Genomic DNA, 15,917 nt, shown 5'->3' on the forward strand with positions numbered 1-15,917 from the left:
TTACTATGTGTGATTTCTTCCTTCAACTGTATGTTAAAGATTTTCTTAGAATTTTGAATCTTTTGTATTTTCTATAATAAATCTATCCATCTATCTATCATTTACTATCAGTTAGCAACTGAAATTTAATCTAGGCAGAGTAAATAACTGTTTAAACCAAATTTGTCACAAAAGAACGAACCATTTAATTGAATCCAAATTCCTTGGGCAGTTTATAAGAATTATAAATAATAATTAACAATTATATTCTCTCTATATCAAAAGGTATCAAACATATTTAAAAGATAAAAAAGAGATTAGTGTTCGAAATCCTAGTTACATACATGTTACGAAAGCTAGTTAGTTTCAGGAATCCAGCTTTGTTCTACGCCCACATTGGTCAATTATACTGAGAATTAACGCGTATATTTGATATCAAATAAGCTGAAAATGTTTCATAACATCGATCGCGTAACCTGTTACGCAATACACTTTTCATTTGATATTTAATATCACACATTCATAAAAATAATTACTTTTTTTATCGAGATAAAACCTTTATCCATTTTCGTCGTTGCTGCCTTTCCAGGAACGGAGATGCCCATGATGGTAGGCATAAACTTCCAGCATAAAGTTTTCATAAAGAAACGTCTACTTTATAGAAGTTTTTATTCGATGCTCTTGATCGAGTCGACTCGAACGTGTGTTGCAATTTTAGCTCGCACAAGTCGAGAATGGGAGAAAAAAGGTAGGGTGGAAAAAGAATGCTCGAAGAAACGCGTTGGCGGATGTAAATAAAAGAGGCGCAGTAAGAAAGCGAATAGGTAAGTTTGAAACTCGGGAAATTTCTTACGGAGTGTAGGAAATGTAATCGTGTGGCACAATGGTTTGCAAGTTTCGTCCAACACTTGCAGTTATTGCAAGATGAAAAAACATTTTCTTAACTTTCTGTAACTGAATTTCCTTATGGTTATAAAAATAAAATTGCAGTTTGTTACGACCTGGTTGAGAAGAGTAAGAATTTGAGGAATATTTGAGAATAGGAAACACAAGGTGATTCAATTGCAACACATGATTTCTTTGACAAATAGTCCTCTTGACTAGTAGAATGCGATGCAAACAAGAAAATTTAGTTTGACTGTCTGGGTTAAGATTAATTTTTCTTCGTATAACCTAATCATTAAACATCTGCGATATTGGTAACATGTTGCACGTTATACGATAGGACATAAAAAGGATAACTCAGAGTTACGTAATTTCTACTTAAATTCGGCAACATTATAGGGATTTAATTCAAAAAAGAAATAAATGAAACTATAATATGTAATTCCTTTAGTTCGCAATTACTGTCGGCTACCAACTTACATTTGATATAATAAAGTATGGATATCTTCTAATAAGAATTTCTTTTAATCTCTCCATTCAAACATCTTTTTTCATTTGGCCGCAGATTAATCAGAAAAAGAAACCCCAATCGAAGCCCCTGTGGCAACTTGAAAAGATGGATAAGGGGCGATACGGGGCAAAGGCTAGAGAAGCAAGAAGCATCGGGACAGGAAAGAGCGGTAGCTGGTCTGATAAAGCGAGGAACGGCGTGGAGATAAAGGGAGGACAGCGTAGGAGGGCAAGAAAATATAGATTGCTCGAGAACGACGAAGTTAGTGTCCATTGGAGGGAAAGAGACACATATACATCGGATCGATGCAGAGCACTATTCCGTGGGTGTCGAGTTTCGTCTCTCTCCAACCGATAGGATTCGGCCCAGTAGGAGAAAGAGGGACATTGGCTTACACCATCGTTCATAAGTATTCCCACACTTACAAACTAATTTAAATATACGTATATAATGTATAGTATAAAATGTTTCCCGAATGAACCTTTTCAGTCTAATTTTAGCCTTTGATCGTATCTCACACAACCATATTATACAGTTGTTTGATGTTAGTAAAAATAATGTTAACATTAATCGGAATAAAGAAAAAAAAGACGCGATTGAAGGATAAAAGCTGGCCCTGCAAAGACATATGAGTTAAGTAACTTTAACGTTTACGATCAACGTTAGGCTCTTGAAATGATTTAAATATGTACGTGCTTTTAATCAAGTTCTAAAAGTTTATATAGATTTTATCAAGAGTCGACTATCTATTATGGATAAACAAGGAACTTGAATGATGCAGGTATATTCCATGTTTCTGTCTAGAAGCATTTGGTCCTAGTTTTATGGTAAGATTGACGTAGAAACTTATCGATAGAGAATCGTTCTTTCGTTGTAACGTTGAAAATATAATAAAAATATTAAACAAGGTTGAATTGCGTTAGCTGTCGGAATACTTATACAGGGTAGTGTGGTAGTGTACGTAACACGATTTCGGTGGGAAATTGCGATCTACATATGAATTAGAATACTATGGCGGATGGTCTGAAAAGGATGACCTCGCGAGTCTACCAATAGATGACGGAGATCACCGATTAGGAACGCCATTTATCCCGTCATTTCCTTTAGAAAGTGGCGTCAATTTCGCGAACAATCGGCCGTGATCGTGCCACCGGATAGTGAATGTCAGAGTTCGCGTTGTGAATTTACCGATCAACTAAACACCGAACGACCTAAATGAGCAAGAGCACTCTCGCGCTCGATTCGGCAACGAGCGTTTCCGGTTGACGAGCGGCGCGCTGGATAACTGGTCGAAATAACGAGGTCTTGTTCTTACTTACGTCGTGCTCGGAAAAGGGATAAAGGTTGATAAAGGGAAAAGATTGTTATATGAGATTAAAAATCTTGGTGATAATATTATGGACTTGTTTTGTGAGTATGGGTACAGATTTGTGATTTATTGAGATTTTCGCCAAATGAAAGTGTATTGTTATATTCCGAGATTAGTGCATATGAAATGCTTTTTTCAAATGAAACTTTACCTACATGTAGTTTATTCAAAATTTCGTATTTTCGATCCAAGTAACTTCTATATTATTCAATACAGTCATTCAATAACTATTTAATTTCACTATTCCAGTTTTGTAAGAAATACCAGCTTTAGGTTCTAAAGATTCTAAGGATGGACTTGTTATATTTTACATTTTTTATAGTTTATATTATGGGCTTGTTATAGTTCATTCATTTATAGGTTCTTTTAATTGATAATTGATGGTAAGATATAATATAATGATTTGTATGTATATTGTAGATTTTAAGAAATTATATGTACTGTTTGATAAGAAAATAAGGTTTTTATATGATACTATACTTTAATATGAACCATTAATTAAAATAAAATATGTATTGTTAGTAAAAGATATATATATCCTACAGGGAAAATTTACATATATGTAAATATCCTGCACAATTTTTATGTAAGCAATGTAACTTAATTATGAAATGAAATTGTGAAACGTAAAATCAGAAAATTATTTAGTTATTGAAATCTTATATATCGGGGATTTAGAGTAATCATTCAGTATCACGAATTCGGGGTTTGCGAATGTTTATTGCGTGACATAATTTTATAGCTTATCATTAGAATGAAGTAACGAACGTTATAAACGAACTTACAAACTGTATACGTTACTTAGGAATTACGTTACAGTGATTGCGTTACACTGTATATAATCGCTATATGAAATGAGCTGCATCAGCTCGTTCGATCTAACAATATATACTAAGTGCGATAACAATGAATCGTAACAACTTCGCTTGATCCAAACGTAAATCGATGGTGTTATTTCAATCCGAAAATCGACATCGAAACAATTCATTTAAAACGGATTATTTACATAGTATAATAACTCACGTGTTCATAATTTACGTCAATATTCCTTTCTTCCTAACCAATGATGAATGTGCCGCGGTTGCATCGAATTCCACTCCTTATCTTCTTATTTGGTAATTTCACAATGCATTAATCAATAATAAAGTAAAATAATAAAATAACTGATGCTAATATTATTACATACAATAATAATTTTACGCAATAACAATTTTACACTGCGACGAGGATCGTAGTTCGAATTACTTTGAGATATTTCAAACATTGAACCAATCGCGCATCAAGCTCCAGCGAATGTATTAATCTGGTTGGCTCATAGCTATTGCAGGTAATGAACGGACCAATCAGCATTCGTATTCTGTCAGCCATGTTATCTAGCTTGCTTCTGCACGAAATATCCTTGTTATTACAGTTTGAACTTTCGCCGCGCTGTGTCTAAACTTTCGTGCTGCGTAAAATTAAGAAATCGGCGAAAATTTACATTTGCAAACATTAGTTCCATATACAATGTCTGTATATAACATTATTAGTGATTCTACGTGAAGAATGATTCTTTCTTTTCAAATATTCATTAAATTTCCATAAGACGAATGTTCAGTAGTGATCATAGCGCATTTTTTTGCATACAGATTTCGATTTCAAAATTTCTTTTGTGTTAGAGTTACAAAACGTTAAAATATATAAGTTTAAGTTAAGAAAAAAGTGCGCAAGAGATTAATTGTCGACGGTTTTGTTCGTATAAATCGGGAATTTTGTGTTGTTTATATAATGTTATACGTGAAATAATTCCAATGGTTCGCCTGCGCACTTACGAGTGATTATTATGTAAAAAAATGAAAATTAATGCTAAATCGAAGAACTTAATGTTAGATTTTACACGGACAAGGATTATGATCGCAGATGACAGGAGAGATGTAGAAGACGGTGGTTGTATGCAAGGTAAGATACGGTTCGATTACTTAATTTATAGACATGTCTATTATACTTTGATAATTTCGATAAATTACGTTTCGTTCGACGATGCCGTACACCAAAGATCGCGGAATAACGTCTTAATTGTTAAGGTCGATATCACGGTATAAACATATCTCTCCAGATATGTTTCTCCGTCGATAAACTAATATTCTTTCTTCATTTGTCATTTTCTCTTCCTTCTTTTATTCTCATCATTTTCCTTTTTTACAAGTGATTCGTATACAAGACGAATGGATCTAAGAAATTGTCGACGTGTTTCTCGATTATATTACTACTATTTACAAGAAAGACCCAATTAAGAGGGTGAAACGTGTTGTAGAAGGAACGATGCGATTAAAGATTTCATTAGAATACTCTGATGAACACAGGAATACTCGATTCCACATTTTACATTCTTACACTTTAGTTATATTAATAAATGCGACGAGAATGTTTCGAAGTCTTGTGCTCTGTACACACAATATATATTCTTTTGTACATGATCACAAGAATCCTTATTTCTTCTTTTCTTTAAGGGAAAAACCTAATAACTGGCTCAAACGTGCAACTCGTTATTGCTTGTTATTCTAATGTACCCTATCGCCTAAATGCAGCATGTTTCTGTAAAAATTCTAGGGTCTAGAGATAAAATATTAATTCTAGATTGCAACGAACGAATTTTTTGCTTGGAAAAAAATGTTCTGGTTATTTTAATCTGTACAATGTTTTAATATTTCTAATAAGACTGATAAAAAAAAAAAAAAACAGAGATATCTTCTTAGTTACTTTAAATGCAAAGTAACTTAGTTACTTTAACGCTGACAGTTTCCTTGTTGAGATTCTAATCGTTTAAAAGCATGTTTCGTCTTTTGTCCTTGAAAAAAAGAACGCTGTTCATATTTAGCAGATTAATTTCGCGACAAATAAAACAATGTCTTTTGTTTTTGTTCAATATTAAACACACTGTTTACGACACAGATGTTCTTCAAGTCCTTTGCATTTGAGCGGTCAATTGGAGATTTAGACACGTGTCTATTTTTCTTTTTGTTCATTTTCAATAGTGGTGATCCAGAGTTAGGTTGATGATTCAGTGCCTAACATCAGCTTCATCGGCTGTTTGGTTTTCAAGGGTGCACGGCCTCAGGAATTCTTGACCTCTTTCGTGAAGCCATTTGTTTGCCACTAAAAATATTATATTGGTAACATTATTTAATTTGTGGGATTTTAACACGTTCATGATTTTGTCATTCACTTAATTAAGAGTTATATAAAATATACTTTCAAGATTTGACAATTTAAATAATCTTAGATCGAATAAGATAGAATATTCTGTATGCAATTTTTGAAGTATCGTATTGACATAAATAGACTGCAGGTACATACTGTGAAAACAATTGAAGAAATGAAATACAATTGAAGATTTGTTTCACCAACAAATATTATACTTTGGACATTTTATATATTTCTTTACATTACATGTATTCTGTACATTTTTACATCTTTAAATTTCCTATGAAGATATAAAAATCCACAGTCTATCGATAAAACTATAAGATGCGTATATAGATAAAATGTTTAAATGATTTAAAGAACTAAAAACGTGTCAATTATTGTCAAACTATTGGAAAGATAGTTTAAAATTTGTGGTAAATAGATATAACTTCTTACAGATTCAGCTATCTGAAAATTGCTTCTATTTGTTATGTTTACTATATTCTGTCTAAAAGCAGCAAATGTATATATCACTGACTTTTGTAGCAGAATATTATATCTTACTGTATATTGTATTAAATCAAAGAGTTACATATTCACATATTTACAACTATTCAAAGTTACAAAACAACTTGTTTCACACTTTCTTGCTGTTACTGATTTTCTCTATAGTTGAACAGTAATTAGCATTGATACTTCACATACCCCATTTAGAACCAGTAAGAACAGGACAAGCAGCATGTCTTGTTTTGAAATCTCCCTCGCCGTTTGGTTTAAGATTATACCAGAAGGCTGCACTGCCTTTTTTTGGCCATAGGGAGATGTTGATTGCCGTAAAAACTGTACCACCACCTTGCTCCACATCGCTCATCTGAAATAGTTAATAATAAATTAGTATATTAGTATATTTTATTATATTCTAAAAATGTATTATTATTGGTATATTAGAACAAGGCTTATTTCATACAATTAAAACATCTGATAGTATGTGAGAAATGAAATACGTACGTAATATAAAACTGTAGCAATGCGATTTCCTGTTCCCAGACTTTTGAACGCATTTGTTTCCTCTTTCTAAATACAAGTAATTTAAATTAGAATTGGTTATTTTCCGTGGTCGCTAATTCAGTTTATTAAATAAATTATATTAGCTTAAAGTTTCTACTCACTCGCGCAAAATCAAAGTGTGGTTCGTAGTGGCCACCGATACCGTAATTAACCACTTGCAATTCCTCTGCCGTGTCGACAGTCATACTCGTCATATGCTCGACGCGTCTGCTGACAGCAGCCACATGTTCATGTTCGTGCTCCTGAAGCCATGCACTTTTACTAATCCTATAATTCGCTATCTCTAAGGCACCAGTTTTATAGTTCTGCACCGTAGCACGTTTGAACTGTAATGTAAAATAAAAAGACAAGTGAACATTATACGTCCTCTGTAAAAAGATTTATAAGCATTGATCGATGAAAAATCTAAGATATCCTCAGATCACATCTTTAGAAAAATTCACAGGGGTTCACAATGTTTGTTATACTATACGTTACCCTAGGTTGCGCCATTCTTTTAATCGTCTCGATTTCCTCATCGTATATCACGTTATGATAGACGACTATCCTCGGGTCCAGATAGGCCTCCTCTTCCTTGAATGGCGCAATTTTCAAAAACGGAATTCCGCGATCGACGTAACGACACACGAGGTTCTTCTGTATTTCCGGGGGGATCGACACCTCTCCACGGCATAGCATTTCGTAGCGTTCCCTTTCTGTCATTTCTTCCCAGGTTTTCATTTTTTCCTCCGCGACTGTGAAATGCTGGAATGTAGGAACGAGCAATTATATTTCATATTTGTAATAGGCATAAGTATACGCATAATTAGAAATTTGACATAGCATAGCTGACTAGAAATATCGATTATTGAAAAAAATTGAAAATAATCTGATGGTAGTTCTTGAATATGATTTTGTTATACACGGTGTTTTATGTGAGTATCCTAAATATCTTCACTGCGATTAAACATCTAAACATCATTTCATTTACTATCAATTTATTTTTACATTCCTCCCTTAAGTTTTATCATTTTTTCTCAACATGTCTTCTTATCAATAGACATAAAACAGAAGTACTATAGAAATCATCACGGGCAGAACTGTTACAACGAAATTGTGCTAAATAGAATATACTCTGAAGTTCTAATCTATTGTAATTCATACAGTGTCATTATCTTACCTGAGCAGGGACGGCAGTGTCATCTTGGCCATCTTCGCCACGTTTCTTCTTCGACTGGTTAGCTTTGCTTTGGATTTCCTTTTGATAGTAAGCTCGATTGCCCAGAGCACGTTCGTGAGTAGGCACCAACTCCAGGAGCTCGTTCGTCATACTTAAAGCTCGTGCCACGTTTCCTACGCACAGTGAACTCATAATAATGATTCGTAAGTAAAATTGTACGCTGTGTATTGGTAACATATATATTCGTCCCGCTTCTCCGTTTATAGAGAAAATATAAAAACAGAATAGCGAATAACGTAGATGGATAAAAAGATGTAAAAGTTTTTAACTATACCTATGTTATAAAGCTTATGTGTGCACGTAAAAATATAAATTAAAATTAAATATGTACTACTTCAGAATCAAGTAAAACTCTTATCGTCATCTATGATTAACTGAGTGTTAAATTCTTCCGTAAGGCCGACGTTAAGTTAATTCAACGATTTCACGGTAGAAAGGGTTAATGTCGGTATTTCAAATACCTGGCATGATACATCCGACGAAGTTTTAACGAAGCTTTAAACAAACTAACCGGCTGAAAGTTGGCCATTCATGATGGAAAATTTTAACGTCAATTAAATTCCTCCTCAGGCTTCTTTCAAATACCTTTTCCCGCGGTCGCTGTTTGAAATTGATTTCACGGGCATTAAATTCACCCTGGGAACTTCGAACGCAAACGAGCACGCTTATTGACACGGGCTTATTGGCCTCTTCGTTCCTTCGTTACAGACCCTTCCCGATATTTCAAACAACTGTGATAATTCCACGGTTCGTTTAACTCTGTCGTTGGAATTTTTAATTTTTAAGTTTCAATTCTGAAATTATTTGATTAGTCGAATGTTATGTAAATTCCATCGTAGCGTGACACGAACGAAATTGCGTTGCAAAATATATTATTAAAAATTCGTAGGGATGAAAACGTAATTAGATAAAAAATAACAAAATGATAAAAGAATAGACTAATAAAAAATATATAATTAAATTATTTGATCTCTTTCTTTTTATTTAAGATTCATAGTTACATTGATTACTATAGTCATGAGCGACTTGACACAATTACATTTATCATCTAATTTTCCTTCATTATTATTGCATGTTATTCTTGGTACTTTTTAATGTTAGGTTTTGAAATGCGATTCGAATCTATAAGTTGAACAAAATTATACGAATAAACCGGCGGACGGTTTGCAAAGTTTGTAACTGTGGAATAATGTGGCGGATACACGTGTAATTTAGTTCCTAATTTATAACGCGCGACTTTTATGAGGTCACAACAATTTTTCTCTCAGTTTCCTGCTCGCAAATCTTTCGTCACGCGTGGACTGAAAACCGCGAGTAATTGTTGCTTTAATTTGTTTGATGAATAATAAAATAAGCATGCCATTCTTCAAATGTTGTTTCAAGCCGGCTATGCAATTTTTTCTTTCGTTACGTAATACTAATTATATTATTACGAAGATTAAAAATGTGAAATTATGACAAAATTTCTCTGATGTATCTTTCGCTAAAGTTTAACGTTAGAACTACTACAGTAATTAACACGATCAATTCATAATTTTTCGCAGGAATTTTACGATAAATTTTTGGAACCATTTTTCTGAAAAATATATTGATTCGGAATTTATTTTTCTCCTTGCATTATGTATTTTTTCATGTATCTTTAATTTCATCTCTTTGGTACAAGAAATATACTTTAGTTGTTGGTAGTTGTAGTTGTAATCATGATTAATAACTACGATAATGAAGTTGTTTTTGTTGGTGTACATACCTTGCATGTAAGTTGAGAATGCCAAATATTCTAATATGTCTGGTTTCGAAGTTGTGGTAGCGTTTTGTTCCTCTTGAAGACGATTCATGGCTTCTTGCATCCAAAGTACGGTGTGATAGTAATCACGATTGTGATAAGATTGTCTCCCAAGTTCGAAACAGTCGCTAGCTGCAAGAAGGGAAAAGGATTAAAACAAATTAATTAATTTATTAAACTTCCCTCTTTGAATCTTAACACTTTTTATGTTTGAAACAATGAAGATCTTGAAGAAGGAATATTTCATTTTTTCTGTTCTGACGATTGAAAAATTATTGTCAAAGAAGAAGAGAAATCTCTACTAACCTATGAAACAGTATAAACTTCTCTTAAAGTAATAAAAGGTAAAAGTAAAACCCTTAAAGAATGAAACTTTTTATACAGAGTGTCTCAGATTTTTCTCTACAAACTTTGCCAATCTTTTATAGTTAAAAATAAAATTAATATGCTCTGTAGCAAAATTGTTAAATTCCGTAAATGCTTTGTTAAAAACTTGTAAGCGAAATATATTATTGCTCTTAAAACTTCAACCTGGAACAGCAGTTCTTTATATTTTATTTATTACAGATTCTTTTAAATAGTTTTTTTGTTGTCGCGGATCCCTAAGACGTAGTTGAAAATTTAAATCCCTGATGTACTTCAAATATGTATATTTAAAACACTCATCAATTGTTCATCGATAATCTTCAAATTTGAAGGGACGAGATTTAATATAAATAAATAAATACATTCCTATTAAAGATTTTTTATTCCAATAATAAAATAATAATTTATGTATGTGAGCGTCACACTGTGAAGAATTCGCTGTCTCCGGAGTGTCACAAATTAACCAGTTAGCTGTTGCGATCTATTTGAAAAGTGTGCACCTAAAATGTGTCGCAAAAAGTAAGCAACGACGAGTATACTCGTCAAGCACAGCGTATGTGTGGCTGTTACAATATAGAATGAAGTTGTAATGAAATGACTGTTTTATTTTTTAATTTTATTACTAGCAGAGCTCGTCGTAACACAAAATATTGCCATTTCTTCATGACGAGTATACTCGTGAAAAACAAATAACTGGTTAAGAGATGCTAACCTAGAATAAAATCCATATTGAACCAATATCGCGGTTGTGTATATCGATCCGTTGTATATATTTAATATAACTTTTTAAAATAAAGTGTTTACGGTTTTTCGTCACACGACATTTTAGCTTCACTTTCATATGTACATAAAATTTTCTTCTATCCGTATGAAAAATTTGTATGAAAAAACTCGGGACATCGTCTGTACGACCAAAAATATATTCGTTCCTCGTCCATCTACGTTTTTCAATTTCACCGTCGCGGAAAATTCACGAGGTCGACAGAATTTCCAAGTGGCACTGTTCCAAAAAACAAAACACCGGCGAACGAAGAAAGAGAATTTATTTCCACGATTTCGACTTATTTCTACTGCAGATCCAGAATCATTCCGTTTTCTGATTGTCTTGAGGACTCTAAAGCCCAACCCTGTATAATTCATGATTCTATTATCATAATTACATTCGTAATAACAGCGCGCGATGAAAAATCTGAAAGTTAAAGCTGAAAAAAACAATCTTTCCTTTAACTTTAACATTTTTTGAATCGAACGACCTCGCGAACTTCCTTCGTCGAATTCTCTGTCGTCCCGTTTATGTATTCCAAACGGCGCCAAACAGTAAAAAAAACTTCACCTTTCGCCTGATTCTGTTCTTTTCTTTGCTACCTTCTCCACAAAAAACTTGCTTCGTTAATTAATTTCTCGATAGCTGGTGTAGAATGTCGCCCCTCCCTCCAAAAAAAAGAAAGAAAGAGATTATTAAACACCAGACGTCGCCAAATTTACTAAATGAGACAACCGGTAAAGACCAGAAACTGTGCATATTGTAGACTAAACGACAAATGAAATCAGGTTTGACAAAACTAAAATATTAGGTCAGAAAAGTTTCTTTCGTTTTATAAGGAAATAATGGATGCACAACATTTTCCTTTTCATGTTATTTTATCGAATTACGTATGATCCATTTTGTTCTATCAAAATAAAGATCACAACGTTCGACAGATTAGGTTTCATGTTTATGCAAAGATTCATCGTTGTAAAAGACGTGTCTGTAAAAGAGAGACACTTTTCGTAACGATTAAAAATAAAAGAATTAAGAAACGATATTCCTTTTCAAATTAGAAATGAACATTTGAATTGATGTATGGCATTGAAACCAATAACAGAAGATTAATTTGGAACAATATAGGTAGAAAAATACCGATTGATTCATATCACATTCCTAATAATAGCGTACGATTATCGCCTATGAAAAATCTGGAAGTTGAAGCTGAGAAAACGAATCTTCTTTCTAACTTTGACATTTTTCGAGTCGAACGATCTGACAAACTTTCTCCATTACGTATTCCAAACGCTGCCAAACAGCGGAAAACTCGTCCCTCTCCCTTTCTTTACCACCTTCACCGCGAAGAACTTGCTTCGTTAATTAATTTCTCGATAGTCGGTGCAGATTGCGAAGTTTCTCGCGGTTACATCGCGAATTTATCCGCGGGAAGTTCCAGTGGATTGGTAAATAAAACGGTTTATTCAGCTGGTGCAAGCTCTGTGATGAAAATAAAAGAGATACGCGGAGTTTTACGCGGCTATAACGAGGTTCGAAATGGTATCGTAAACGCGGTAGATCACGAATAGCTTTTCCTGCAATCGTTTACGCGATCGCGTAAAACAATGGAGGAGGAGAGAGATTATTCGTTTTATAATTTAATCAGAAGCTTGGAACGATTGGCGGGTGGAACGCAGAAGTCTCGCGTTGTTTCTCGCCCGTATGAGCTTTCACCGGGCTATTCGGATTAAATTTATCTTAATTTAATTTAGTCCGCTGTGTACAGCTAATTAAATGGAATTTCAATTAGCTACGAAGGCGATGAAGCTTAGATCCGCGCGATACTTGATTAAATTGAACAATATTTTAATAACGTGGCTTTGTAAACCGTATTCCGTTGGTAATGTTGTTGCTAATTCATCGTGGTTTGTTAACAGCGGCTAATTGTGTTGGTTTAGCATCGTCTGGGTTAATAAATATTTTTGGGCCATATTTCGGATCTCGTGAAATTCGTAATGGTGTATGCGGATTCGTGAATATAATGTTGAACTTTATAGGTTCTTAAAACATTGATATTTACATACAGCGGTGTAAATATTTTTGGGCGACATTTCATTGACGAGCTTTTAGTTTTAGTCCTACTGGTTCCTCTTTGTTTTCTATCTCAACGTTGCTTCAGTTTTGATAAACAAAAAGACTTTTACTGCTTTAAAAGTAGCTTTAGTATGAATCTTAAGAAACTTTTGACGATAAAAAACACAATTAAATTGAAGATAACCTACAGAACACTTTGGTGTTAATTAACTTTGCCACATTCCATGTTGTACTTTAACATAACATTAACTAATCAAACAATAAATGTATTTGTCTTCGAGAAAACTGATCTTCAACTTTAATATATTACGGCGCTCTCTCTAGCAAAACATCAGAATAATTGATAAAAAAAAGATTTTCCATATTCTTGAGAAGATTAATTTTTCCACTCACAGTTATTCTCTCGCTTCACGAAACGGTATTCTTTTACTTTCCAACTCTTTTTAACTCGCATTCTCCGAAAAAGAGAGAAGAAGGAAGAAGATTGTCGGCGAAGAAAGGTAAAAAAAAAAAAAAAAATATTCCAAACCTACAGGGAGTAGATCATTCCCCATTAGCCATTCAATATTCATCGAATTCCCCATGGTAGCGTTTAAATGATGCACGGAAACGATCCGTGGTTCGTGTCGGTGGAAAAATCGTTTCCCTGTCGCGGTAAAAAGCGCTAGCTTCTACCGGCCAAAAGAAAGAGTAAGGCAAAGGAAAGAAAAAAATAGAACAGGGTAGAGAAAAGGAAAAAAAGAGAGAAAAATGGCGGCGACAACAGAAACTGCGAATTATCGTGGCACCATCGAGGCGAAATCGTAGGGATGGAGCCGCTTTGGAAAAAGGGACACGGCGTTGATGAAAGAAATCGCGTAAATTATTCATGTCGGGGATCGCTAAGTACAGGTAACATCGTGCGCCAATATTCACCTCGATTCGCTACGTTTTGCTCTGCTGTCCGATCCGAATAAATAATTCACCGTGAAAAGAAGGGAGAGCAAGTTCTCCATCGCGTCCTCTTTTTTCTTTCCTCCCTTTTTCTTTCGTCCCTCTTCTGTCCGCTGGCTAATGCGATAACGAGGAGTGGTACCTCCTAATGAATCATTTACCTCGTAATGCCTAATCTTTCGTGGATTTTATTGTCGTGGAATAGACTGGTTTTTATCGGAGTGGAAGTTTTTTGATTTGTGGCGGTGGAAGTACCATCTATTAGCTTTTAATGTATTTGAATGTAATATAGCATACGTAATTCGGATAATTTAAGACAAAAACATTTCCAACGAAAGTTCGTCGGTATCGAACGTAGAACGCACTGACGTAGAAAAGACTTTTTAAAAGTAAACATTTAGTAGAGATTTTTATCATAAAATACAGAAGTTAATTTGTACTTTTTCAGTAGCAGTATATATTTTTCCAATTCTTTTAATTCTTTCACCGTAAAATTTTGTCCAGAGATTTTGTAATAATGGGAATTATGTTTTGATCAGACACTTAAGATATATCTTTGCGAATATTTTAGTCCATTGATATTAATGATATCGATTTAGAAATAAACACTACATATTTCACGTGAGTTCTGGAAACAAAGTGTTTCTACTTACACGTTCATCCCTCTATATATCCATCTTTGAATAACTATCATCTTTAAAACGTTTCCTCTCGATATCTCAGAAATATCTTTCCTAAAAAATACCGAACACTTCAAGTTTGACGTTATCAGTTGGCCGAAAAAGCTCTCGCCTTGACGCTTCGTTTCCCAAGCTTCTTTCTTTTCTATCTTTTCCTTATTATCACAACATTTTCATCGCGAAATCGTACCTTATTGTTCGAAAAATCCATTCGGACGAACGTGGGAAAAAAAACTCGATGCTTCCTCTCGGCTCAGCGGAGGAAACCATTTGCTTTCACGGAAGCGAATGGAAGATCGGTTAAAGTTTTCCCGCCTTGTATAGAATATAGGAAAAGTTTTTGAAAAAGCGGTTGCTTAGAAGCGCGATTTGAAATAAACGAGGGAACGTTTTAGCCGAGGTACGTACCAAGGGAGAGGGAATCTTCGTTTACAACGTGAAATTCCGCCGGTGAAAGCAATAAAAGTAGCGTCGTCGTGAAAACTCGGTTCGTTCCGAAGCGCGAACCTAAATTCGCGAAAAGAAAAAAGAAGAGAAATAAAAAGTACGTCGGTTGCTGGTTATTCATTAAAGTCTTGTTTCCCTGGATGTTAGCTCTCGCGAACAGAAGCTTACCGGCGAAATTAGGCCTCGCAAATGTGTTTACCTGTACGCGTGTTTTGAGAAAACACTAGACTAAGTTAACCCAGGCAACATTCTCTGAAAGCTTTATCGGCTTGCAGTATGGGAGCGATAAAAAGTTTTACGAAATATATGGCAGAACAGATGTCTCTGTATTATGAGATTCTTTGATGGCAATTAAATTCTTTTTAATATTAATACTAAGAAAATTTGACTTTGTATAATCGTAAACGCAAAGGGAAAATTCTTCGTTCGTCAAATTAAACGTTGTTCTGTGTAGAAGAAAAACTTTTAGTCCACGTAAGAGCAACAAGAAAAATTCCTTATCAGTAGGAATTCAAAAACAGAATTCTTTGCTGAAGTAAAATTAAACATAAAAGCTGTTCGTCGAAGGAAGGCCGGAAAGAGGAACTTTCTATTGACAAAAACGCGAAGAATAAAATTCACCCAAAGAATAGAATCTTCCTACTATCGATGCAAATCCAAAAATAAATTCTTTAAC

The 15,917-nt window shown here is 34.1% G+C and overlaps 1 protein-coding gene across 3 annotated transcripts in view; it reads right to left on the reverse strand.

Annotated features, from left to right (window-relative positions):
- Nucleotides 1-5,508: 5,508 nt before the first annotated feature.
- Nucleotides 5,509-15,917, reverse strand: part of LOC117232120 (prolyl 4-hydroxylase subunit alpha-1) — a 222,372-nt gene continuing 211,963 nt past the window's right edge. For 2 of the 3 annotated variants that reach the window (XM_033491286.1, XM_033491285.1), the window contains 7 exons: nucleotides 9,944-10,111; nucleotides 8,137-8,309; nucleotides 7,455-7,721; nucleotides 7,079-7,303; nucleotides 6,918-6,983; nucleotides 6,615-6,780; nucleotides 5,785-5,879 (listed from right to left, as the gene is read on the reverse strand). In XM_033491286.1, coding sequence (XP_033347177.1) covers nucleotides 5,785-5,879; nucleotides 6,615-6,780; nucleotides 6,918-6,983; nucleotides 7,079-7,303; nucleotides 7,455-7,721; nucleotides 8,137-8,309; nucleotides 9,944-10,111 — 1,160 coding nt within the window. Of the gene's footprint in view, nucleotides 5,880-6,614; nucleotides 6,781-6,917; nucleotides 6,984-7,078; nucleotides 7,304-7,454; nucleotides 7,722-8,136; nucleotides 8,310-9,943; nucleotides 10,112-15,917 lie in introns of all 3 variants that reach the window. The other variant, XM_033491284.1, reaches the window with a different exon arrangement.

The sequence above is a fragment of the Bombus vosnesenskii genome, unplaced genomic scaffold (genome assembly GCF_011952255.1).
Source record: "Bombus vosnesenskii isolate JDL3184/JDL3185 unplaced genomic scaffold, Bvos_JDL3184-5_v1.1 scf7180000013285, whole genome shotgun sequence".
Taxonomy (NCBI): domain Eukaryota; kingdom Metazoa; phylum Arthropoda; class Insecta; order Hymenoptera; family Apidae; genus Bombus; species Bombus vosnesenskii.